We start from the raw sequence: 26,660 nt of genomic DNA, 5'->3' as shown, positions 1-26,660 counted from the left end.
GTTCTAATAATATGCATTGTCATTGTACTAATGACACTGGCTGGGAAGGGGTTAACATATATGGCGATCAAGAGGTTAAATGTGTGCCTACCAATGTTTAATATCTGTAATGTGTGGTGTTTTTAACAAGCAATGTGCCAGTTTTTACTCCCTGCTTTGCAGGTAGAAGAACAATGGCTTTAAAGATAAAAAAAGAAGCACTCACGTAGCCACATCTGTAGGTTATAGGGAAAAGGAGTACCAAAATATGTAACCCAAGGTCGGACTTTTGAGGCACAGTAAACAATGAATAATATTCGAGGAAAAAAATTACGATATTTATTGAAAAAAATACATGGTATATAAAAGGCATTATAAAAGATTTAAAAAAACATATATATTATGGTACATGATATATAGTGAGCCCTTGTGCGTCAACGCGTTTCACTGTTAAGCTTCGTCAGGACACATTCAAGGTTCGTTGGTGGCAAGAAAGAGAACGAGTCTCACTATCTTGCACGAGAATCACAGCCTTGTTCACAAGATTCCAAAAAAGTTCTCTCCATAAAGGCTAGCTCCAGTGGTGTATCGAAAGATAATCATAAGGGCCAGTGGCTCATATATAACAGATCTCCTCGCACAATATGTTCCAAACAGGTTAAAATGAAGATCAAAATGAAAAAAAACAGGAGGGAGAGGAGATGGGTATGAACAAGTGGCTGGAATAAGAATTAATATATTCCTTGGGTCCAGAGTGTATCAAAGACTATGTAGCCTTAAATTGGATGTAAACCCACTCTTATGCTTTCTAAACTACTGCCATAGTGCTGATCTATAAGGATATAGATGCCTCCTGCATGTATCCTTACCTGACAAAATGTCTCCCCTCTGTCTGTTATAAGAACTGAAAAACTGCAGATTCTGTGGGTGGGTCTGTTGTCTGGAGCTCTGTGGGTGGAGTCATGATGTCAGTAGACTCGCCCTCCTCTACACTCCCCTTGTCAACATGCATTTTTTCCTGTGTTTTCCTTACACTAAATTCTGCTATGATCACTAACATCCAGTCAAAATCCAGAAAAGTAACCACATGACTTCAGAAAAGGAGTGGGGGTGGGAATAAAAAAAAGTAATGCCTGTCTCCAGGCTAGTGCATGAGATATGTAAATAACCTGTCACTCACAGCAAGGGGGCGGAACGGACTAAGGTTGTTCTCTGTAAGTCTGTTTTAATTTCACTGAACAATAAAAGAGGATTGCTCAGAGCTGGATTAACTCTGTGTGGCAAGACTGGGCACAGATGATAGGAAATCTTATATTGTACATTGTGACATCAAAATATAAATAAAACATGTTCGAGTTTACATCCACTTTAAGATACAAACAGCTAAGCTGGGCATATACAGGGTGCTGTAATGCTGTCCAAACATATAAATCCCATTGAGATCATTATCAATGGAAGAACGTCTCAATAGCCCCTTGGAGAAAAGCCGTATGCTATTCACATGTGTCTATGCACAGCTTAGGGTGCATTCACACCACGATTTTGTCATCCGTTTTTTACTCACGATTTTAGCTTTAAAATCGTACAAATCTGTATGGCAAAACGGATCCATTCACTGCCATTCATTAATTTAGGTCCCCAAGTGCATCCGATTTGATCCGCATACGATTTAATATCGTATCAAAAAACGTGTCTGCCCACGATTTTTGGTCCTGATTTGAAATCGTATTACAATCGTGTCCGTTTTTTTTTTATATTGTGGTCAATGTAAATCGTACTAAATCGGATGACTGTGCGATAAATGTACCCGATTTTTTATTACTAGGGTTGAGGGAACCCGAACGGAGGTCCCCGCAAATTCAATAACCAGACCCTTTAGGTCTGGTATGGATATTCAGGGGAACCCCGCCGTCAATTTAAAACAAAAATGACGTGCGGTTCCCCCTAAATATCCATAACCAGACCCATTATCCGAGCACGTTGACCTGGCCGGCTGCAGAAAAGAGGGGGGGACAGAGTGCGGCCCCCCCTCTCTCCTGAACCGCACCAGGCCACATGCCCTCAACATGGGGAGGATGTCCCCATGTTGATGGGGACAAGGGTCTCATCCCCACAACCCTTGCCCGGTGGTTGTGGGGGTATGCGGGCGGGAGGTTTATCAGAATCTGGAAGACCCCTTTAACAAAGGGGACCCCCAGATCCTGACCCCCCCCCTGTGTGAAATGGTAATGGGGTACACTGTACCTCTACCATTTCACAAAGGAAGTTAAAAGTATTGTAAAAAAACACACTGACACAAAAGAATAAAGTCCTTTATAAAAAAAAAAAACTCCAGCGCTGAAAAATCCACTCGTTCCCGGCTTCCAGCGTTGTCCTGATCCTGCGACGGGTGCGGGTGATCTCCAGCGATGAGAAGATCCAGCGTCGGGTGATCTCCGCTCCGGCGATGTGAAGATCCATCCATCCGGCGCAGCAGCATCCCGGACCTCCTCTCACCGCTGGGCACAGCCCAGCGAATGAGCGGCTGAAGCGGTGACATTTCTTATATAGAGGAGGCAGAGCCACCCGTCACGTGACCCTGCCCCCTCTGACGTACCTCTGCTATTTCACTGGGGAAGACCAAGCAGAGGAAAGGTCTTTCCTCTTCATGGTCTTCCCCAGTGACGTAGCAGAGGTACGTCAGAGGGGGCAGGGTCACGTGACGGGTGGCTCTGCCTCCTCTATATAAGAAATGTCACCGCTTCAGCCGCTCATTCGCTGGGCTGTGCCCAGCGGTGAGAGGAGGTCCGGGATGCTGCTGCGCCGGATGGATGGATCTTCACATCGCCGGAGCGGAGATCACCCGACGCTGGATCTTCTCATCGCGGGAGATCACCCGCACCCGTCGCAGGATCAGGACAACGCTGGAAGCCGGGAACGAATGGATTTTTCAGCGCTGGATTTTTTTTTTTTTTTTTTTTTTAATAAAGGACTTTATTCTTTTGTGTCAGTGTGTTTTTTTACAATACTTTTTACTTCCTTCGTGAAATGGTAGAGGTACAGTGTACCCCATTACCATTTCACACAGGGGGGGGGTCAGGATCTGGGGGTCCCCTTTGTTAAAGGGGTCTTCCAGATTCTGATAAACCTCCCGCCCGCATACCCCCACAACCACCGGGCAAGGGTTGTGGGGATGAGACCCTTGTCCCCATCAACATGGGGACATCCTCCCCATGTTGAGGGCATGTGGCCTGGTGCGGTTCAGGAGAGAGGGGGGCCGCACTCTGTCCCCCCCTCTTTTCTGCGGCCGGCCAGGTCAACGTGCTCGGATAATGGGTCTGGTTATGGATATTTAGGGGGAACCGCACGTTATTTTTGTTTTAAATTGACGGCGGGGTTCCCCTGAATATCCATACCAGACCTGAAGGGTCTGGTTATGGATATTTACCGGGAACCGCACGTCATTTTTGTTTTAAATTGCCGGCGGGGTTCCCCTGAATATCCATAACTTCAAAAATCTTCTTTTTCCCAGACATTATTTAAAATCAGGATCCGATTTTTTAGTGAAAATTTGGACATACGATTACATACGATTTTGTCACATACGATTCCATCCGATTTAACGGTCCGTTTATCGGATGGTAAAATCGTGGTGTGAACCTAGCCTTAGCTGTTTGTATCTTAACCGCTTAACGACCGCCGCATGTACATATACGTCGGCAGAATGTCACGGACAGGCAGTACGAAGTGCCCGCACGTCGCTGCCTAGACATGGGTCGGGGGTCCGATCGGGATCCCCCCCGGTACATACGGCGGTCGTTAATCGTGTGGGAGCGATCTGGGATGAGGGGGCGGCTATTCGTTTCTAGCCACCCCCTCGCGATCGCTCCCCGGAGCTGAAGAACGGGGAGAGCCGTATGTAAACACGGCTTCCCCATGCTTCACTGTGGCGGCTGCATCGATCGTGTCATCCTTTTTATAGGGAGACACAATCAATGACATCAGACCTACAGCCACACCCCCCTACAGTTGTAAACACACACTAGGTGAACCCTAACTCCTTCAGCGCCCCCTGTGGTTAACTCCCAAACTGCAACTGTCATTTTCACAATAAACAATGCAATTTAAATGCATTTTTTGCTGTGAAAATGACAATGGTCCCAAAAATGTGTCAAAATTGTACGAAGTGTCTGCCATAATGTCGCAGTCACGAAAAAAATCGATGATCGCCGCAAATTTCGTTTCGGGAACAACATTGCATGACCGCGCAATTACCAGTTAAAGCAGCACAGTGCCAAATTGTAAAAACACCTCTGGGCATTTAGCTGCATATTGGTCCGGGGCTTAAATGGTTAAGGCTAAAAACAAAATACAGAGCAGATCAAGTAACCTTTTGTGGATTGAAACTTTTTATACAAGAGCTCCAGTATGTAAGACATGATATCCTGTGAATGACATCTGAGCAAGAGAAACAGCTTTGTGAGTTGAACCTAGTGTAGTGTACAATTCAGTCTGTTTCTGTATGTACTTTTTTATGTTTAATAAAATGTTTGTAAAAAAGGACTGCAAACTTAGGTGTTTGTTGTACTGAAAATGTCTTCAAACTGTAAGCCTACAAGTTATATATAGTTTTAAAAATATGAATTTAATTTCTATTTAAATTTCAGGTGGACCCAGCCATTGCTGAGATGATTAAAAATAAAGAGAAGACTAGCCTGGAATTGGAGTACGAGGTATGTAATAGTAGCAATTTACTGTGTGCCCCACAGAGAAATACTTGACTTTTCTCTTTCAGCCCCTCAGACCACAAGACGGGTGTGTTAAACACCGACTAAAATTAGACAAAACCCACCACATTCCGAGAACCGCAACATGTCTACAGGAATCCAGAGTCTCTGTACTTGCTTTCTTTTCTCCAACATCTGGCCTGTGACTTAAGATAGAATATAGTCATGGACCACCTGCACTGAGATGAGAGGGTGGGGGAAGCAGGGAATTCCACATTCAGTTATAAGAGGATAACGTTGGTTTCCAAGGTATATCTCTCCTTCGGAAAATGCTTTTTTCATAGCAGTCATGTTGATCCAGTGCTTTCTAAAACTGTTCACTTGGAGCAGAGCAGGCTAAATAACCATTGTGAATTGAACCTTTGATATAAATCGGGAGTTGCTGCACAAAGAGCACCTTAGGCCCCATACACACGAGAGGATTTATCCGCGGATACGGTCCAGCGGACCGTATCCGCGGATAAATCCTCTCGAGGATTTGCGCGGATTTCCATCCGATGGAGTGTACTCACCATCGAATCGAAATCCGCGCCGATATCCTCTGGCGATGACGTGTCGCGCCGTCGCCGCGATGATGACGCGGCGACATGCGCGACGCAGTCATATAAGGAATTCCACGCATGCGTCGAATCATTACGACGCATGTGGGGGATCCCCTCGGACGGATCGATCCGGTGAGTCTGTACAGAACAGCGGATCGATCCGTAGGATCCGATTCCAGCGGATTGATTTGTTGGCATGTCAACAAATTTTTATCTGCTGGAATTCGGAAATATCCGCGGATAAAGATCCACTGGAGCATACACACCAGGGGATCCATCCGCTGAAAACGATCCGCTGAGATTTTTCAGCGGATGGATCCTCTCGTGTGTATGGGGCCTTAAAGTACAAAGGCCATTGAAGCTTTAGACTCAGGCTGCATTCACACCTCCACGACAAGTAACGCCGCGTACGCGGCGTATTTTGCAGCGATTCGTGTAACTTTTTTTTTTAACAAATCTTTCCCATTGCTTTCTATGGCCAAACGCCAATGCCGCCTGAAAAAAAGGGTCCGGGACTTGTTTTTTTAGGCGGCAGGCGTACGGCGTCTATGAGATGTGAGCCATCTCATAGACAGCAATGGGAATTCTCCCCTCCAGCGGCACGAGCGTCCGGCGTCGGGCGTTTTGTTGCCAAGGTGTGAATGGAGCCTCAGTTTAAACTAGAGCTGCACGAATCTGAAGAACTTTTTTATTTTAAAGATTTACAACCCCTTAACATTAGGTTATCAAACAAGATGGCAATAAAATAAGACATAATACCCTGTGCTTCAAACAAAAAAAAACAAGTTTTAATTATCAATAGTTTATAAAATAGAAGTAAATAAAGAAGGCTGATTAGAGTAATCTAAAAGTTAATAAGGGGTTAAACAGAGAAGTAATTACAAAGTAAAAACATAACAAAAAATAAAGATTTCTCTTCCGTTCATGGACGGACACAGCAGCCTTTGACCTTAGGGTTATATCCGCTTCCTTCAGGAGAGTTTAAACTCTCCTGGAAGGAAGGTGCATAACCCTACTGTCAAAGGATGCTGTGTCCGTCCATGAACTCAGAGAAATGGAGTACAAAAATCCTATTTTCTTGACTACTGCAGCTTTTTCCCTTTTGTCTATGATATACATTTTCCTTATACTTCAGTTATAGTATACGATTATTCATTCCTGTTCATTAATGTGGGAGAGTTGCCAATGTTTGCGTGTGACCGGCTTATACCCATCTTGGCAGGACTTCCTCCATCTCTAGCTTTATTTAACTGGATTACACATTTATATGTTTATTTTTTATTGTTTATATTTTGTTTTGTTTCTCATGCATGAGTATAAGCCAGGTGTAATAAGGGGATTACCTATAAACATTTAGCCAGGTTTACATAGTAGAATCTGTGTTTTATAGTACATCTAAACTATAACTGGATGATATTTCGTTTCCTAAAATGCAATCTGGGAAATTCAAAAAGAGCCTGAACAGCACCTTTCTAGTGGTAGTTTTCTTTAGAACTATCTGCTCCTAATTCAGGCAAGCATTTGCACCAGTTTCGGTGTCATCACCACCAAAGCGACAATTCCAGGTAGTTTTAACTAGAATCTGTCGCAGCTACTCCATGGCAGCTACAGATTCCTAAAGAATTACCGCCAGTTCACAGATTAAGAAGCTAGTGGTAATTAAAGTGGTTCTAAAGTCAGATGCATTCTATGCATTAAGTTAAGAAACCTTCTGTGTGCAGCAGCCCCCCTTCAGCCCCTACTAATACTTACCTGAGGCCATTTTGATCCATCGATGTCCGGAAACTTCCCTCTTCATTGGCTGAGACAGCAGCAGGGAGCCATTGGCGCCCGTTGCCGTCAATCAAAGTCAGTTAGCCACTGAGGGGAGAGAGGAAGCGGGGCCAATTTTACGGCTCCCTGTCTGAATGGACACAGAGCCTCGGCTCCGGTACCCCTATAAGCAAGCTGCTTGTTGTAGAGGCACTCAGGAGGGAGGGGCCAGGAGTGCCAGCAAGGGACCCGGGTAGAGGAGGATCTGGGCTGCTCTGTGTAAATCATCTGCACAGAGCAGGTAAGTGTAACATGTTTGTAATTTTTACATGAAAAAAAAAAAACAGACTTTATTATCACATTAAGACCAACTTTGTACTGGCGGACCAGGCATTTCTGTGCTGGGAAGCTGTCATGAATGTGATTGCTTCCCGCACAGTACGGTATCCCTGGCCTCTTTAGCTGTTGTCAGTTAGATTCCCTCGACCACAAGCTAATTATAAGCAAAGGGGCCAGGAATAGTGATGATGGCAATATTTGGGAAATTACTTTTGTGACCAAGTGGGTGAAGCCTCATGGGTAAACAAGAGACTAGTCCTCAATAGGCCCGTCTGGCTGTTGATTGACAGCTGACAGCAGTGGATGGATTTGCAAGATATTATTGAACTGAATAGGGGCTGTGGATCCATACACTGCTGTGCGCTGCAAGCCTACAGACTCATGAACCTGATGTCTTGTCTCTCAGTTCCTCATCAGGCTCTGCCCACCCCTACTTCAAAACAACTCAGCCATGTGCTTGTCTGTGTGACCGGCACAATGGCCGGGGAGGGAAGGAGAGCACTGAGGAAAGAATGTCCAGTTTGGGCACTCTGAACTCAGTGCCCGGCACCACCATCTGTGACAGGTACATGAATCGGGTGCAAGCACTGACAGTTTTGGTACAGTGGCCAACTACCAATGAAATTGTTTGGTAAAGAATCGATACTGTTTTCACCTTTTTTTTTTATTTTTTATCCATTTTAAAACTCATTGCTGCTGATTTCAAACATTGGCACGACCCCTTGTAGTTTTAAACAAGGGTGCATGTAACAGAATAACACAGGAGCACATATGGTAGACCATTGACACCCCATAACAGGAAGTGCCTTAACAAACACAACTACTGTATTCACTTATTAGCCATCACATTATGACCACTGACAGGTAAAGTGGTCATAATCACAGATCTGGTGGACAGATCACTGAGAGGGACTGGGAAAGACCCAGCTGTCATGGTGCACGTTGGCACCAATGACAAAGTCAGAGGCAGATGGAGTGTCCTAAAGAACGATTTTAGGGACTTGGGAGCTAAATTGAGGAAAAGGACCTCCTTCTCGGGAATACTTCAGGTACATTGAGCCACACCAGAAAGACAGAGGGAGATTAGGGATGTAAACAAGTGGCTGAAGAGCTGGTGTAGTAAGGAGGGGTTTGGGTTCCCGGAGGACTGGACCGACTTCTCAGTCGATAACCAGTACTAAAGAAGGGACGGAATGCACCTTGGGCTTCATGTACACGGGACGTTTTTACAACTGCTCCTGAATGATTTAACTTGACAGATAGTAACCTACGTTTAAAACGTCCATTAAGCTGCGTTTTACATGCTTGCGCTTAGTTGCATTTGCGTTTTAGAAGCGTTTTTTAAATGGGCAAAAACGGAAAACACCTTTAAACGAAAGGCTGCTAAACGCAGGTTGCCACGTTTAGCAGCGTCCGTAATGAGATTAAAAAAAAGAGATAACCGCTCAGGGAAACCAGAGAACCACTACCCTTAGATCCGAACCGTGGGTGCAGGCAATGCAATAATAATGCAGGTTTGAGGAAAAGAAGGCTAGGACAGCCGCACTCCAAAAAAGTCCTGGTTTACTAAAAATTAATCACAAAACAGCATGCCACGGCCAAAGAACAGAAACAAGCTGACGTTTCGCACTATAACTTAGCTATGAATAAGCACGAAGTGGCATGCTGTTTTGTGATTAATTTTTAGTAAACCAGGACTTTTTTGGAGTGCGGCTGTCCTAGCCTTCTTTTCCTCAAGCCACGTTTAGCAGCGTTTGGCATCTGAAACATGGAAATCTTCGGCGTCTGAACCCATTTTTTTGCTTTGAAAGAACAATGTTAATCGCAACTGCCTAAAAATGGCAAAAAACAAGACTGTGTACATGCTCACATAGGATAACATTGAATGAGGTCAGGGGCAGTTGAAAAAAGTGTCTAACGTCTCTGAACGGATGTTTAGCAGCGTTCTGTGTACATGGGGCCTAAATGAGGAGGGTGCAGATCAGCTGGGAATAAAGATGGCCAAAAATTTAGAGGAGTTTTTAAGCTAGGCAATGGGGGGAGGGTCCAGAGATAGAGATGGTCAGCGTGGAACATATTCCAGAGGGTAGTATTAGGGGCATTAGTGGTAGGGTAAGTATAGTAGCAAGTCCTAGTTGCAATTTCGGAACACCCAAGAGGATAGTATGTGACCGGTAAAAATATATTAATGCTTTAAAGTGTTTGTTCACCAATGCCAGAAGTCTGCCAAGCAAAATAGGTGAGTTGGAAGCTCTGGTACATCAAGAGAGCTATGATGTAATCGGTATTGCTGAAACTTGGCTTCATTCCTCACATGGCTATGCACTCTTTCGGAAAGACAGGGTAAAAAGGAAAGGTGGAGGGGTCTGTCTCTATGTGAGAAGTGGATAGAGAGTGTGATGAGTCTGAAGCATTATGGGTGGAACTGCATACAGATGTGCATAGTTCAAAGTTAATCATTGGGGTTTGTTATAGACCACCCAATGTTAATGAGGAGGTGGAGACTTGGCTCCTTGCACAGATGGAAAGGGCTGCAAGGGCTGGGACAGTGATCATAATGGGGGATTTTAGCTACACAGAAATTGACTGAAGTAATGGCATTGCTGGGACCGTTAAAGGGCAAAGATTTATAAACCTATTACAGGACAATTTTATGTTCCAGTTTATTGAGGTCCCAACTAGGAATGATGCTCTGTTGGACCTTGTGATCTCAAACCATGCAGAGCATATTACTAATGTTAAGATAAAGAAACACCTGGGTAGCAGTGACCATAACATGATTTCATTTGATCTTAGCTGAGGCAAACATCACATGCGGGAAAGATAAAAAGACTTAATTTCAAGAGAGCTAATTTTCCAAGGATGAGGGCTGCTCTCCAGGACTTGGACTGGGAGAGAATATTGATATCAATGGGCACAGAACAGAAATGGGAATTCTTCAAAAAGACTGTTTGTGAACTCACTTCAAAGTTTATTCCCATGGGCAATAAGTTTTAAAGGCTAACATTAAAACCTATGTGGCTCACGGCCAAAGTTAAAAAAGTTATAAACTGTAAGAAAAGATCTTTTTAAAAATATAAAAATGAAGGAACACTAGTGTCATTTAAATGTTACAAAGAATATAACAGAATGTGTAAAAAGGAAATCAAGGATGCAAAAACTCAAAACGAACGACAGATTGCAAAAGTTAGTAGGACAAACCCCCAAAAATTCTTCAAATATATTAATAGTAAAAAGGTCAAGTCTGAGCATGTAGGCCCTTTACAAAATAATCTAGAGTGGGTCACTGGGGACACAGAGAAGGCTAATTTATGAAATACTTTCTTCAGCTCTGTGTATACAACGGAGCATGGGGAAGCTCATGTCCGTAATGGGGATGGTATTAACACAGCCCCAAATGATCCACAATGGCTCAAAAGTGATATGCTCCAGAAATATTTAGACAGAATAAAGGTTAATAAAGCACCTGGACCACCCACGGATCCTAAAATAATTGAGCTCTGTAATTTCAAAGCCATTGTATCTAATTTTTAGAGACTCATTAATGACGGGAACAGTACCACTGGATTGGCGCAGGGCCAATGTGGTGCCTATGTTTAAAAAGGGAACAAAGTCTTTACCAAGTAACTATAGATCTGTTTAACTTCTATAGTCAGGAAGATACTGGAGAGATTAATAAAAGACCACATAGATGAGTTCTTGCTGGAAAAAAATGTTTTAAGCAACAGACGGCATAAATTCATGAAAGTTATCAGACAAGTAAAACCTTGGACAGAGGGGTGGCGGTGGATGTGGTATACTTGGATTTTGCAAAAGCGTTCGATACAGTTCCGCACACACGGCTCATGTGTAAGGTAAAGTCTACAGGATTGGAAATATCAGTTTGTAAATGGACAGAAAACTGGCTAAAAGACAGAAGGCCAGATTCACAGAGGAGATACGACGGCGTCACATGGGTGTAAACACAGAGCTCCACGTCCTGTCAGGGAAAGAGGAGACCGATGCTGTGTCCCTTGTACATAGGGACACAGCATCGGTCACCTCCCCCAGTCAGTCCCCCTCCACACACAGTTAGAACACACCCAGGATACACATTTAACCCCTTCCTCACCCCCTAGTGTTAACCCCTTCACTGCCAGTCACATTTATACAGTAATTAGTGCATTTTTATAGCACTGATCGCTGTATAAATTTGAATGGTCCCAAATTTGTGTCAAAAGTGTCCGATATGTCCGTTGCAATATCGCAGGCCTGACAAAAAAATTAAAAATCGCAGATCGCCGCCATTACTAGTAAAAAATAAAAAAATAAATCTATCCCCTATTTTGTAGGGGCTATAACTTTTGCGCAAACCGATCAAATACGCTTATTGCGATTTTTTTATTTTTTTAACAAAAATATGTAGAAGAATATGTTTTGGCCTAAACCGAGGGAATTTTTTTTTTTTTTTTTTTAAATTTGGGATATTATAACAAAAAGGAAAAAAGTATTATGTTTTTTTTCCCAAATTTTCTGTCTTTTTTTTAGGGTTGTCCCGATACCACTTTTTTAGGACTGAGTACAAGTACCGATACTTTTTTTCATGTAGTCGCCGATACCGAATACCGATACTTTTTTTAAATGTCATGTGACAGTTTTCAAACCACAATACAGACTAAGGATATTTTCTTTAGAATTATGAAGAACTCTAACTCAAGACATTATAAAAGAATAAAAATGAGTAAAAATGAATAAAAATGTTTTATTTGCTTGTCACGCAGTAGTAAAAAACTCAAAGAATTTTCATAGAACATGTTGATAAATACAAAAAAAGTATTCTATTTAGGTATCGGGAGCATTTGCGCGAGTACGAGTACTCCCGCAAATACTCGGTATCGGTCCCGATACCGATACTAGTATCGGTATCTGGACAACCCTACTTTTTTTTGTTCATAGCGCAAAAAATAAAAATTGCAGAGATGATCAAATACCACCAAAAGAAAGCTCTATTTGTGGGGAAAAAATTATAAAAATATTGGGCCAAATTCTCAAAAAGCTGTGCAAATTTAGTATTACCTAACTTATGTCATTTAAGTTACGGCGCCCTAAGTTGGTGTCGTAAGTGCCATATCCTCAGCGCATTTGCGCACAAAATTGCGCCATCCTTAACCTAAATTCCAAGGCGTAAGGCGTGGTTATGGCAAGTGGGAATGAAGTGGGCGTGCTTCATTGTAATGAGCCGTGACCCCATGCAAATGAAGGGCCGGCCATACTGCGCATGCGCGCACGAATCTGGACCTCACTGGGCATGTGCAGAACTTTGCAACAAAAAGGATCATCATCCCAGTTTAGAGAAATGTCTCTCTTTGATAGAAAACTGGATGACTAAGAGTTATCTTAAACTCAACAGTTCAAAAACAGAACTCCTTATGTTTCACGCCAGCCGAAAGAGTCAACTGGCAACAACCTGGACACCCCCGCCCATTCTGGGCCAAATCATCACCCCTAGCTCCAAAGTCAAAATTCTCGGGGTCATCTTCGACACCTTCATGACAATGGACGCACAAATAGGGTCAGTAGTCAGCGGAGCGCACCATCTGTTGCGCCTACTACGCAGACTTATTCCATTTATCCCCAAAGAAGACGTAGCAGTCGTGGTGGGAACAATCGTGAATTCCAGACTGGACTATGCTAACGCCCTGTACCTCGGACTCCCAAAGTACCAAATCTCCCGTCTGCAAGTCGTTCAGAATACGGCCGCCAGACTGGTGACTGGGAAAAAAAAATGGGAATCAATCTCACCTTCGTTGAGAACCCTTCACTGGCTGCCAGTAAAAGACAGAATTGCATTTAAAGCACTCTGCCTGACACATAAGTGCATCCATGGGAAGGCTCTGCAATATCTTTGCGACAAGATAGAACCTCACAATTAGAATCGCGTTCTGCGATCCATCGACCAAAATCTGGTCAGGGTACCAAAAACCAAATACAAGTCCAAAGGAGAAAGAAGGTTTGCTTTTCAGGGTCCTAGACTATGGAAAGCTTTACCAACCAGCATTCGGTTGGAGGAAAACCACCTGACTTTCAGAAGACGGATCAAAACTCTGCTCTTTTGATGTCATGAGACACGAACAACTAGCGCCCAGAAGCGATTCAGTTCGCATGCGCCGCGCTTTATAAGTTTTTCATTCATTCATTCATTCAGTGAGATAGGTAAAAGGCCAAGCGTACTTAGTTTGAGGATCGCCCTGTGTCTAAATAGCCCCAGTCAAACACACTTCCCTTGCAAAAGTATTTCCCTGTGTTCCCTTCCTAAAGCAAGTTGCTTCTGCTTTGAACGTTTGTCAGTGTTTGTTGGTAAGATTTGTTTGTGAGAAAAGTTGTTGAGGAGTTGTAGAGTATAGTTGGTGTTTGTTTTTGAGAATTTGTTATTTGTTTTGATTGTTTGCCTGTTTGTTTTTGATAAGTGTTTCTTTTTTGGTGTGTGATTGTTTTTTGTTTCCCTTTTTTGCCTGTTTGTTTTTGAATTTATAGTAGCTGTCTGTTTGTGTTTTTTTTTTTTTTTTTTTTGCTTGTTTTTTTTTTCTTTGTTGTGTGTGTATTGTTGATTGTTTTTTGGGTGAGTTTCCTGTTGCTGGGTGTTGTCTGTCATGGCCACCAAGCGCAGGAAGCTAAATTTTACAGTGGCAGAGAAGCATATTCTTGCTCAGGGCGTCATAAAATATGGGCGTTTTCTCCATGGCCCTGAGAGCCACAACACCACCCCGGCCAGGAGGAAGGAGATCCTTAAAAAGATCACCGATCGGATCAATGCGGCGGGGGGGGGGGGGAGGAGACCAGGACCATCGCTGGAGTTCAAAAAATAAATAAACGATTTGAAGAGCGTGTCCCGGAACAAGCTGGCAACGCTGCATGCCCATACCAGGGGCACTGGAGGAGGGGGACCCTGCCCAGTCAGGATGAGTGAGGAGGAATGGGCAGTGGCCCAGTGTTTCCACCCACAGCAGGTGGTGGGCCTGCCTGGCTTTGACTCAGATCCTCCTGTGAGGACAGGTAATTTTTTTTATTTTCTATCTGGTGATTAGCATGTGTGGGTGGGGGAAGGGAAGATGTGCCAAGTGTGTGGATCCACCAACCTGTGATTGTTTTGTGTCCTCCCCAGATGGCCAGGAGATTGCAGCCCCATCAGCCCAGGAGGTTGCTGGGTCATGAGCCCAGGAGGTGGCAGCCCCATCAGGGCAGGAGGTGGCATCCCCATCAGGGCAGGAGGTGGCATCCCCATCAGGGCAGGAGGTGGCAGCCCCATCAGGGCAGGAGGTGGCAGCCCCATCAGGGCAGGAGGTGGCAGCCCCATCAGGGCAGGAGGTTGCTGGCCCATCAGGGCAGGCTGCTGCACCACCCCCAAGACAGGCTGATGCAGAGTCCCAAGAAGGGCAGGATTCGCCATGGGAGGGGAGTGCCCACAACTCCCCTAATTTGGATTTTGAGTGGGAGGAGGATGAGGGGGAGGAAGATGAGAATATTGATATTGGCCAGCAAATCCTGATGGGCCAAGATAGGACCTTTGAGTCATCCCCTGAGGGTACCCCAGAGGCGCCCAGCAGTCAGGCCACCATCATGGGTGGCCCCTCCCAACCCTCCTCCAATATGCAGCAGCCCCCATGGGTCACTCCAACCCCTCCTCCAAGGCCACAAGCCTCAGGGGCAAGTAGGAGGCCGACCCCGGAAACCAGGGGGGGGTTTGTGCGTCTGCCGGTCAGTCTGCTGAGGGACAATGCCCGGCAGACCCGCAGTCTGGGTGAAATTAAAAAAACAATGACAATGACAAGGTGGAGCACAGCCTGGGTTTAATGAGGGAGTCACTGGGTGACGTGGCCACCAACTCAGTGGGGGTCATCACGTGTTTGTGGGACCTGAGGAACGCCACAACAGGCGTGGCCCAGGAGGTGACTGCCCTGACCCAGGCTGTGCAGGCCAATACCCGGGCTGTGCAGGCCAATACCCGGGCTGGCCAGGCTAATACGGCTGACATGACTGCCTGTCTGACAAGGATAGCCGTGGCCTTGGAGGGCAGGCCAGCAGGAGGACAGACACCAGGGGAGGCTCCTTCTTCCCCTGCACAGACCCCCCCCGTGAAGAGACTCCCTCCCCTGCACAGACCCCCCCCGTGAAGAGACTCCCTCCCCTGCACAGACCCCCCCCCCCGTGAAGATCCCCCAGTCGGCCGTGGCCGTGCCCGTGCCCGTGGTCAGCCCAAAAGGAGCACTCGGCAACATCAGTAAGTTGCAGGGGTACTTTTTATTTTTTTTATTTTTTATTATACTGTACTTATGATTTGGTTTATGTGTGTGAATGATGTGTGAATGTGGGGGGGTGGCATTCCTGATAACATAAGGGTGTCACCCTCAGTTTTGGTGGAGTAGGGATCCCCAGGACCAGGGAGAAGTCATCCCAGGTTCCTGAATGGTGTATAAATGCACAGTGACATAATTGGAGCAGTGGCGGGGCGTTACTGCTCCCAAGTACCAAAGGGGGGGGGTACTTGGATCTAATCCAATTCGATGTGCATGTGATGTGTCTGTGCTAGGGACCACAGTGGCGTGCATTCATGCATTCTCATTGTGAGATAATTAATGTGTGTTTTGTATAAAAAAAGACATTCTCATTGACATATAAGTAATGTGCATTTTATGTGCAAAGTAAATTTTTAAAGGTCACATAATCTCTGTGATTTTTTTGTTGGCAAAGCAAAAAAATAAAGATAATTAAGGTCCATTTACTGGGCAAAGATGCCTTCAGCCAGTTGTCTCCTTATTGCCTGGCCCTCAGCAGACCGGGTAGAGGTGGTTGGGGGGGGGGTGGGATTGCCTGGGTGGGGGGTTAGGTCAGGACATATCTCAACATGCAGGCCCCTTCTCAGAGCAAAATTATGGAGGATGCAACATGCCCCAATAATTTGACAGACAAAGTCTGGGGAATACAAGAGTGTACCCCCAGTCTTGTCAAGGCATCTGAATCTGGACTTGAGAAGGCCAAATGTCCGCTCTACTATTGACCGGGTCTGGATGTGCACCTCGTTGAATTTCCGTTCTCCGGGTGTTTGGGGGTTCCTAAAGGGGGTCATCAGGTGGGGTCCCAACGCATATCCAGAGTCACCTGTAAGGGAAAAGACAGGAGGATATTAGTCATGCATGTGCCCCTTGTGATGTCTGCATCATGGGGGGGGGGCATACCTGACACCAATGTCACTCACAAATCAGCCAGCTGTCTCCATAAACGTTCATCTCCAAGTCTTGGTAGATCTTGGTCTGCCGTAGAATAAAACTTGTGGCACGACCCTGGAAACTTGGCACAAACGTGCCAGATGAGGCCGTGGGCATCTACAATCATCTGGACGTTGATGGAATGCCACCCTTTTCTGTTTCTGAACAGGTGTTCAGTTTCATGGGGGGGCTGTAGTGCCACATGGGTGCAGTCTATCGCCCCGATGGTCCTTGGGAAGCCAGCAATGCTGTAAAAGTCAGTCATGGCTTGCAGACGCTGCTCCTCCTGGGTGGGCTTGACAAATTGGTTGGTCATGCGCCGCAGTATGGCAGGGACCACCTGATGGACACATCGGCTCATTGTCGACTGCACCATCCCAGCCAGACCTCCAGATGCACGCTGGAATGAGCCACTGGATAAAAAAATGGAGGGTTGCCATCACTTTATGTAGAGGTGTCAGGGCATGGGAGCGTCTGGTTGGGGTGATAAGATCCTCCTGAAGTAGTTGGGTGATCTCCAGGATGGCTTCCCTATCAAACCTGTAGTTGCCATACACCTCATAATCTGGCATTTGAAACAGATCACGCCGTGGCCGATAAACTCTCTCCTGTGCCCTCATCCTCCTCCTCTGTGCCCTCCTCCTCCTTTGTGCCTGTAAGGTGGCAAGTGCCGTCAGAATCATTGATGCCCCAGGCATTTTTCCAGACAGATCCTTCACAACTATAGCTCTAGTCACTACCTTCAGCAAACCCTTCCACGGCATGTGTAAAATTAGGGCTGCTTTTATAATGTGGAAATTTACACAGGGAAACTAACAGGTGCGCACAGGGCGGAAAATACGCCACACACACCTAATTTTGAGAATCGCCCTAACTCCCTCATTTGCATCTTTGCCTATCAAAAACAGCGGCGAGACTAGCGTAATTTGCGCCCGGGGATGCGCAGGTGTAACTATTTTAGGTAGGACTGAAAATCCGGAAATCTAGGCTCAACTCGTTTTGAAGATCGGGCGCAAAGATACGCGCCGTGTAAATTTAGAAAACTTTAGTTAAGTACGCGTATCTCTTTTGAGAATTTGGCCCATAATTTGGGTACCGTGTTGTATGACCGTGCAATTGTCATTCAAAATGCATCAGCGCTGAAAGCTGAAAATTGGTCTGGGCATGAAGGGGGTTTAAATGCCCAGTAATGAAGTAGTTAACTTGTTGAATCATAACCGACACTTGGACTATTATCTCTGTGTCCTGTGAAATGGATTCACTTCTTCAATGGGCAAAGATGGTGCACAATGTACAGTGCTGTGCAAAAGTTTTAGGAAAGTGTGAAAAAATACTGTATGTTAAGCATTATTTCAGAAATAGAAGTGTTAATAGTTTATTTTTTATCAGTTAACAAAATGGAGTAAATAAACACGAGCGAACGTGTTTTAAACACTTTATAAATGTTTAAAATTAAAAGAGAAAAAATAAGAGATTCAACCCATTGCCATGGAAGAATAGTTATACTGTATTGCATACTGTCCATTTAAAAACAGACATTTCTAATCTTTATCTGTCTGTGTATCTTCCAGTGTTTATTGGAGTGTACATTTTCTGTATTTGAGGGCTGCATACAGGCCCAGATTTTGCTATACGGGATCATATGGCTTGGTCAGCTACACCTGAATTTATTTTCCTATAATTAAAGCTTCTTGGTCTTGTGGGCTAGAGTTGGGTATATCATCTCTTTTGTATGTACGCAGATGAACTTGTGTACACACTTAAAATACATTTTCATGTCAGTGGACATTCCTCTCTTAATTCTTCCTGAGCATGCTGGCTGATGACTTGCTTCTGCTGCTGCTGCCTTGCATTACCATCTATTATCTCTGAAGAGGGAAAGCACGCTGGCAGATGGGATGATCTGTCACCAACTCAGAGCCCAACTCCCTGAACCAGACGATATTTGTCACAATTATTATGCGTTGTGGCACCAGTGTGATATATAACCTTTTTCATCACACTCTGGTTAGTCTAGTAAGTTGCATGTGTTCATTAGTGTACTCATTTCCCTGTTTTTCTCTGTGTCACCATTACCCCCTTCCTGTGAAATAATCAAATAATAGAAAAAAAAAATGCTCTTGTCACAATGACTGTCTCAATGCATCATGTGCTGTGGTTTGTTGTCAGGATTGTTGCTAGAAGCTCATATTAGATCTTATTTAACTAGAGCGCGTTCACAAAGCCTTCGGCCTGCTATCCAGAGCTGCCACAAATGGTTTGTTACACACCTTTCCTGCTCAGCGGCGGCCTGCTGGTCTTAGCTGGGTCTTACTGGGTTGTTACACCAATATTGCATACTGGCTTATTGTCTGACTCCCTTTCACTGTCCGGCAATTTTATTTTTATGCATAGTATTGTAGAGAAAAACAGAAGTCTCCGTTCATTAAAATACAATAAAAGCTGCCTTGCTAAAGCGATTGACGTGACCCTATTACAAAAATAGTTTTAAGAAATGCACAACTGGGGCCTTAAACTCTGACCGAAAAGGCTTGTCTAATTCTGTTCCTAGCATCTCAGTGCTTTTATTGCTGTATATACTCGAGTATAAGCTGAGTTTTTCAGCCCTTTTTTAGGGCTGAAAATACCCCTCTTGGCTTATACTCGAGTCAGTTTGTACCTTGGGCGTCCATTTTTAAAACTTGCGGCTTCCTCCTGGTCCCGTCCCGTGATAGGCATTTGACACTGTGTTCATTGTTCCGCCTATCACGGACATTCTTTCATCCTCGGACTCCCAGCAGACACTGTGTTCAGTGTTCTGCCTATCACAAACCTTCTCTTGTCCGAGGATGAAAGAACGTCCATGATTGACTGAACACTGAACACGGTGTCTGCTGGGAAAGTCCGAGGATGAAAGAACATCTGTGATAGGCGGAACACTGAACACAGTGTCAAACGCCTTTCACGGAATGGGACAAGACCAGGAGGAAGCTGCGAGTTTTAAAAAAATAGACGCCCGCAGCGCAGCCTGTCAAGAATTTCAGGTATGCTGCAATGTGCACAGTGAGGTTGTAATGGGCAAAGTGAGGATGGACACAGTGAGGTAATGGACACAGTGAGGTTGCAATGGGCACAGTGAAGCGTGCAAATGGGCATTGTTGACCCTCTTTTCCGCTTACAGTAGCTGCTGCATTCTCACCCTAGGCTTATACTCGAGACAATACGTTTTCCCATTTTTTTGTGGTAAAATCAGGTGCCTCGGCTTATACTCGGTCGGCTTATACTCGAGTATATACGGCATCTTTCACCCAAGTGGTTTGCCTCTCAGCTATGATCATTTAACACTTTATGTCCTGTGGATTGTAAGACCTTTTGGATCGGGGCCTTCCTTGCCCATCTAGGCAAGAGCTTAATGGCGCAGATTTAAAGCTCAGGTTACAAGTGACAAAGGCAGCTCTTGAGTCAAAGTGGATCCTTGGGTATCATTAAATTAAGTGAATGTAAGGAGTGCCAATTCTGATGTCCAACGAAAGGCCAGATGTAAAAATGGCCAAATTTTAATGGTTGAAATAAACCAGTCAGCATGTTTCAGGGGTAAATATACACTATGGCCCGGATTCACAAAGAACTTGCGCCGACGTATCTCCAGATACGCCGCGTAAGTGCAAATATGCACCGTCGTATCTATGCGCCGGACTCTGAAACTGATACGCCTGAAAATAGGCTTCTTCCGACCGACGTAACTTGCCTACGCCGGCGTAGAGTGGGCGCATATTTACGCTGGACGTATTTTCCTATTGATTTTCTATTCACATATGGAAATGAGGGAGATACGCCGATTCACAAATGTCCGTCCGACGCAGTGCGCGTAAAGTCATACGTCCGGCGTAAAGTTATGCCCCATAAAGGTGGTGTAACTCAGCAGCATCCATGCAAATGGCTGCACCAGGGAACACAGTCTTCCCTGGGCTGCTGCAATAAGAGGATCAGTGACCACTTAGTAGATCACTGGTCACAAATCCTCGTTTTTTGGATTAATATCCAGCCTCTTCACCAAGGCTAGTAGCCAGCTCTTATACTATATTCTATACCTTCCCCCGGGGGAGGTCTTCCTTGATGGGTCTCTGTTTACACACTGAGGCGATATAAATCTATAGAAGTGGCAGCCTGCCTGAGTTTGTCTTCGTACAATGCATTATGGTCCACCTTCATTGGTTTAACCATTCCATGATCCTGTCTCTACTCTGACAGTACCTGCAGACTATTTGTCTCCCACACGAGGACAATTTTTTGAACAAACTTGTTTTAATGACCTTTGGATACACTGTCTTAACTGGTAAGACAGTACTTTCTATCTCCTCTTGAGAGAGATTGCATGTACTCCAACCGATTGTACTGCGACAGCCCTGCACTACCCTTGCCCTGATGAAGAGGCATTACTCTCCATAGCCTCGAAACGTTGGCACAACTGTCTCTACTCAATAGACAGTTCATTGAGGGTCTCTTTGCATTTTCTGTCGCTATAATAATTTTTTATTTTTTCTTTTATGTTTTGTTATCACCATTGTTAAACGCTGCTGACCTTGGTGTGTCCTAGGTTGCATTTCCTTCCCTTTTTGGTCCTTTGGATGCTTTTATCTAACGTTGTAATATTGACCTATATGTGTTGTCTACAAACAACAATATTTAATAAAATTTGATACATTTTTTGATACAAATTGATGACCAGTTAGTTTTCTATTTTTTTATTTATTAACCAGTCTCCCAAGTTTAAAGTCCCACCAAGGAAACACACCCCCCTTGGGGGGTATACAAATTAGTTCTAATTTAGGGATGTGGTGAGACTTTGGTTTTTTGCTTACATATTTAGGTGACACCTATATCCTTTTTTTCACCAGGGAACACAAGCCGACGTAGTTTACGTAGGACGTGAATATGACTAGGCGTAGGTTACATTCACGCCATAGGCAGTGATCCGACGTATCTTAGGGAGTAGTTCCGACGTGATTCTGAGCATGTGCACTGGCATGCGCCGTTCATTATACGTATCTGTCTGGCGCTCGGCCCATCATTTGCATTGGGTCACGCCTCATTTGCATGGCTCACGCCCACTTCCACATACGCCGACTTACGCCTAGGAAACCCAGCGCAGTTTTGGCAGCACTGGTTTTGTGAATTCAGTGCTTGCCTCTCTGAGCTGCGTCGGCGTAGCATAAAGGAGATACGCTACGGCGGCATAAATATGCGCCGATGTATGTGAATCCGGGCTTATGTGCATAATTATTAGGCAAGTGAATATTTTTACCAAATCATAATTTTTAAGCTTATTGTCCAACTCCAAGCTGTATAAACTTCAATGCTTTTTGGATTTAAGCATATCAGGTGATGTGTATTTGTTTAATGAAGGAGGGTGGGTCCTAAGGAGATCAACACCCTATATCAAGGTGTGCATCATTCTTAGGCAGCTTCTTTTCTTCAGGCAAAAACTTTGTTGAGAAAAAAAGACGCAAATTAAATGTCTAAAATTAGAGAAGAACCTAACGTGACGCTACCGGGAAGTCATTATCCTCCTGGTCTTTCATATTCCTGTAACCTACCTGGAGTGTAAAGTGTTCAGTGCTCACACACGGCCAAGGTAAGGAAGGCTGAAACCCGACCACCACAGAACAAGACACATAAGTTGAAACTTAGACTGGGCCAAGAAATATCTGAAGACAGATTTTCAAAGGTTTTATGGACTGATGAGAGTGACTCATGACAGACCAGCTAGATGGGCTTGTGGATGGATCAGTAATGGGCACAGAGCTCCACTTCGACTCGGGACACCAGCAAGGTGGGATGTGGGGTACCGGTATGGGTTGGTATTGGTAAAGATGAGCTAGTTGGACCTTTTTGGGTTGAAGACGGACTCAAAATCAACTCCCAAACCTACTGCCAGTTTTTAGAAGACACTTTCTTCAAGCAGCTGTACAGGAAAAAGTCTGTATCTTTCAAGAAGACCCCGATATTTGTGCAGGACAATGGTCCAAAGCATTTATTGAAGTACTCCACTGCATGACTAGCCAGTAAAGGACTTAAAGATGAAAGAATGACACGGCCTCTTCCTCACCTGACCCAAAACCTATTGAGAACTTGTGAGCCCTTCTTAAACAAGAGATTTACGGTGAAGGAAAACAGTACACCTCTCTGAACTGTGTCTGGGAGGCTGTGGTTGCTGCTGCACAAAAAGTTGGTCGTCAGCAGATCTAGAAACTGACAGACTCCATATGATTGTTTTTTGAAAAGAAGGCTAGATATATTGGTCACTGATTTTTTTTTTCTGTCAGATATATTTGTACATTTTGAGTTGTTTATTTATTATTTTTACTTTAACGGATGAAAATAAACAAGTGAGAACATTTTTATTTCAATTGCATGATGATTCTGCACACATATACCAATGATTGAACAGAGATATTCTACTTAGAAAGCCAAAACCTCACTTTTACTTTCTTAAATATTCTGTAGTTGTTCAATAATGAAATTAATCCTCAAAAATACAACTTGACTAAGAATTGTGCACACAGTGTATTATATGCTCCTGCACATCAGGGAAGAGTTGTTTGTGTTTGCAGCCAGCCCTGAACTCCAAAATCCCCATTAATATTCATAACTTCATATAGTTAGTGCCAGGTATTAAACTTGTCTACCATGTTTCCCTGCACAGCTGAAGGGTTTTCATAACACGTTGGCTTATAACCTGAGGAGTATGGAGGTAAATAGGGAACATTAGGGCTTCACACAGTAATACATTTTAAAGGCAACCCATGAAGAAATAAATATGTAAGCTGTCATTGCTAAACTGGTTTTCAAAGATGCAGGCTTTGGGACTGGATATTGATCTTGATTTTACTAATTAGTGGGCCACTAAACTGGAACAATCATTCAGGATGGGAGTTCAGTGACTCCATAAGTAGTAAAGCCAGGAGAAGGATGACAGTCCCAGAGCCTGTGCATATAAAAATAAGTCATTAGTGTAATTTCCTATAGCCGTGTTCCAACAGGTTTGCTTTAAAATGTCATTGTATAAAAAAAATCCTTCTAAAACTGCATTTAAACAAGACATGTAAAAACATACACAAAAACTCCCCCAGTGCAGAAGGAAAAAAGCAACCCTTTCTGGTTAAAAGCATTTGCTGTGTATTGAATCTCCACCTTTAACAGTCAGCTGCAGGTGAAAGAATGTGCCCATTCTTCTTCCATGCAGCATTTTTTCCCCTTCTCTTGCTGTATGTAAGAGCACAGACACCGTTTCTCAAGCCCTGATATGTATATAAGTTACTCTGCATTGCGAGGAAAGAAGATGAAAATGTTCACTGGCAGTATTGATGATCTTAGGGGGTAAGCCACAAAAGGGATACGCCGGCGTATGTACTGATACACCGTCGTATCCCTGTTTCTATCTATGGAACTGATCCACAGAATCAGTTTCACATAGATAGACAGAAGATCCGACATGTGTAAGGGACTTACACTGTCGGATCTTAGGATGCAGTACCTCGGCCGCCGCTGGGGGCATTTCGAGTCGAAATGCCGCGTCGGGTATGCAAATTAGCACTTACGGAGATCCACAAAGCTTTTCAGCTTAGTTTTTTCTCCGTAAGTATTAGTTTGCGATCGAAAAATTAGGGCTGCTTTTACAAGGTGTAAAGTTAGTACACCATGTAAAAGTAGACCCTTCTTTACCGCGACGGTGTGTTTTTTTTTTCCCGCCGCAATTCGTATTTTTTTTTACACCCGTCGCGATTCTCAAAACCCGGCGCAACGTAAAACCGCGCAAAGCACGTCGGGAAAATGACGTCGGGAGCATGCGCAGTACGTCCGGCGCGGGAGCACGCCTAATTTAAATGGGACTCGCCCCATTAAATTAGGAACGCCTTGCGCCGGACGATTTTAAGTTACACCGCTGCAAATTTCAAGGTAAGTGCTTTGTGGATCGGGCACTACCTAGTGTAATTTGCGGCGGTGTAACTTAAATGGCCAAAGTTAGGTTGCGCCGGGTCTTTGTGGATTACCCCCTTGGTTCTTTATTCGAGACCGTTATCTTGCATTTTTGCTAGACTAGAGGTCTTTAACCACTTCAGCCCGGAAGAGTTGGCTGCTCAATAACCAGAGTATTTTTTGTGATTCAACACTGCACGTCGCTTTAACTGACAATTGTGCGGTTGTGTGACGTTGTACCCAAACAAAATTTACGTCCTTTTTTCCCACAAATAGAGCTTTATTTTGGTGGTATTTGATGACCTCTGCGGTTTTTATTTTTTGTGCTATAAACAAAAAGTAAAATTTGAAAAAAAAAACACAATATTTTGTAAATTTTGGTGTAATAAATAGCCCCAATTTTTTCTTAAAATTTTTTTTTTCCTCAGGTTAGGCCAATATGTATTCTACATATTTTTGGTAATAAAAAATGCAAAACGCATGTATTGATTAGTTTGCGCAAAAGTTATAGCGTCTACAAAATAGGGAATAGATTCATGGAATTTTTTTTTACTAGTAATGGAGTCGATCTGCAATTTTTATTGGGTCTGCGACATTATGGTGGACTTATCAGACACTTTTGACACATTTTTGGGATCATTGGCCTGTATACAGCAATTGGTGCTATAAAAATGCACTGCTTACTGTGTAAATGTCACTGGCAGGGAAGGGGTTAACACTAGGGGGCGATCAAGGCGTTAACTGTGTTCCCTAATGTGTGTTCTAACTGTAGGGGGAGGGGACTCACTATAGGAGATGACAGATCGTGGATCCCAGCTTGTAGGAACTCACGATCTGCATCTCCTCTCCACTTAGAGCAGGGACGTGTGTTTACATACACAGATCAATCGTGGCCATGCCTTACACAGACTCATCACCTCATTATCCATTATATGTGCTTGAGCTCTGTGCTTCCTCCCACAGTCTGTGATTAGCGCTGCCATTGGATTTCCCTTCTGTGACGGTATCGGTATGATATCCCCGTCAACGTTCCCTTCTTCCCATAACGAAAATCACCCCAATATTCCACGAGGAGGGATATCCCTGGAATCGCCCAGAAAGCCACACATGCCAAGCTTACTGCTAGAACAAGACACTTTAATGACACAAAAACTCAGCTTATATGTGGTTACAACCTGTTAGGAACGCCCCCCCTCACACAGTGGGGTTTCCCATACAGATTATAGGAGACAAGTCGGAGCCGACCATGCAGACACGTTTCTTTAGATAAAGACATCAGTGGAGTTAATTAATACACTGAAGCAATCAGAATAATTAACATACTACTTCTCTAATCATTTAGCCTGATGCACATCTTTTAAGGGTAAACACAGATCTTCTTCACACAACACAATAGATCAATTAACGTTTAGAATAGTGAGGGGTTAATTAATCTTATATCCGCGATCCAATCTGATTGGGACAATGGAGGAGTCAGGAGGGGGATGTTGCTATCATTAGATATCCGGAAAGCATTCGATTCCATCTCATGGGACTATTTGTTTAATGTTTTAGAACGTTTTGGCTTTGGACAGTGCTTTTTGGATCTCCTTCGTACATTATATGACTCCCCGAGTGCTTCACTGGTGCTTAAGGGATATTCTTCCCAACCTCTGATGATCAAGCGTGGTACGAGACAGGGTTGTCCACTGTCACCGTTGCTATTCGCGTTGGCGATCGAACCGTTAGCGATCAAAATACGTGCCAGTGTGGACATTCGGGGCATCAACTGTTGCGACTATGAACATAAATGTTTGCTTTTCGCGGACGATTTATTGCTGACCTTGTCTTCACCGATCACCTCCCTCCCCAATTTACTTGCCATTTTACAACCATTCTCTGACATTTCGGGATTAGAAATCAACCACAGTAAATCCAGGGCTCTGAACCTATCGTTACCTAGTAATATCCAGGCTACACTTGAACAGTGTTTCCAATTTCGATGGGAACCGGACGCTCTCCCCTATTTAGGCATACATTTGACCTCCTCCATTAGTCAGCTATACAAAAGAAATTATCCAGGCCTTTTTAAACGATTGACG

General features: G+C 44.2%; 1 protein-coding gene across 1 annotated transcript in view; it reads left to right on the top strand.

Moving 5' to 3' along the window:
* Positions 1–26,660, top strand: part of LOC120921201 (cytochrome c oxidase assembly protein COX16 homolog, mitochondrial) — a 126,695-nt gene that overhangs the window by 41,555 nt on the left and 58,480 nt on the right. The window contains exon 3 of the mRNA XM_040333922.1: positions 4,626–4,691. Coding sequence (XP_040189856.1) covers positions 4,626–4,691 — 66 coding nt within the window. The remainder of the gene's footprint in view (positions 1–4,625; positions 4,692–26,660) is intronic.

This window comes from Rana temporaria, chromosome 13 (genome assembly GCF_905171775.1).
Source record: "Rana temporaria chromosome 13, aRanTem1.1, whole genome shotgun sequence".
NCBI lineage: Eukaryota > Metazoa > Chordata > Amphibia > Anura > Ranidae > Rana > Rana temporaria.
Note: the sequence above shows the minus strand (reverse complement) of the source record. Positions and strands in the feature narration are given on the sequence as shown.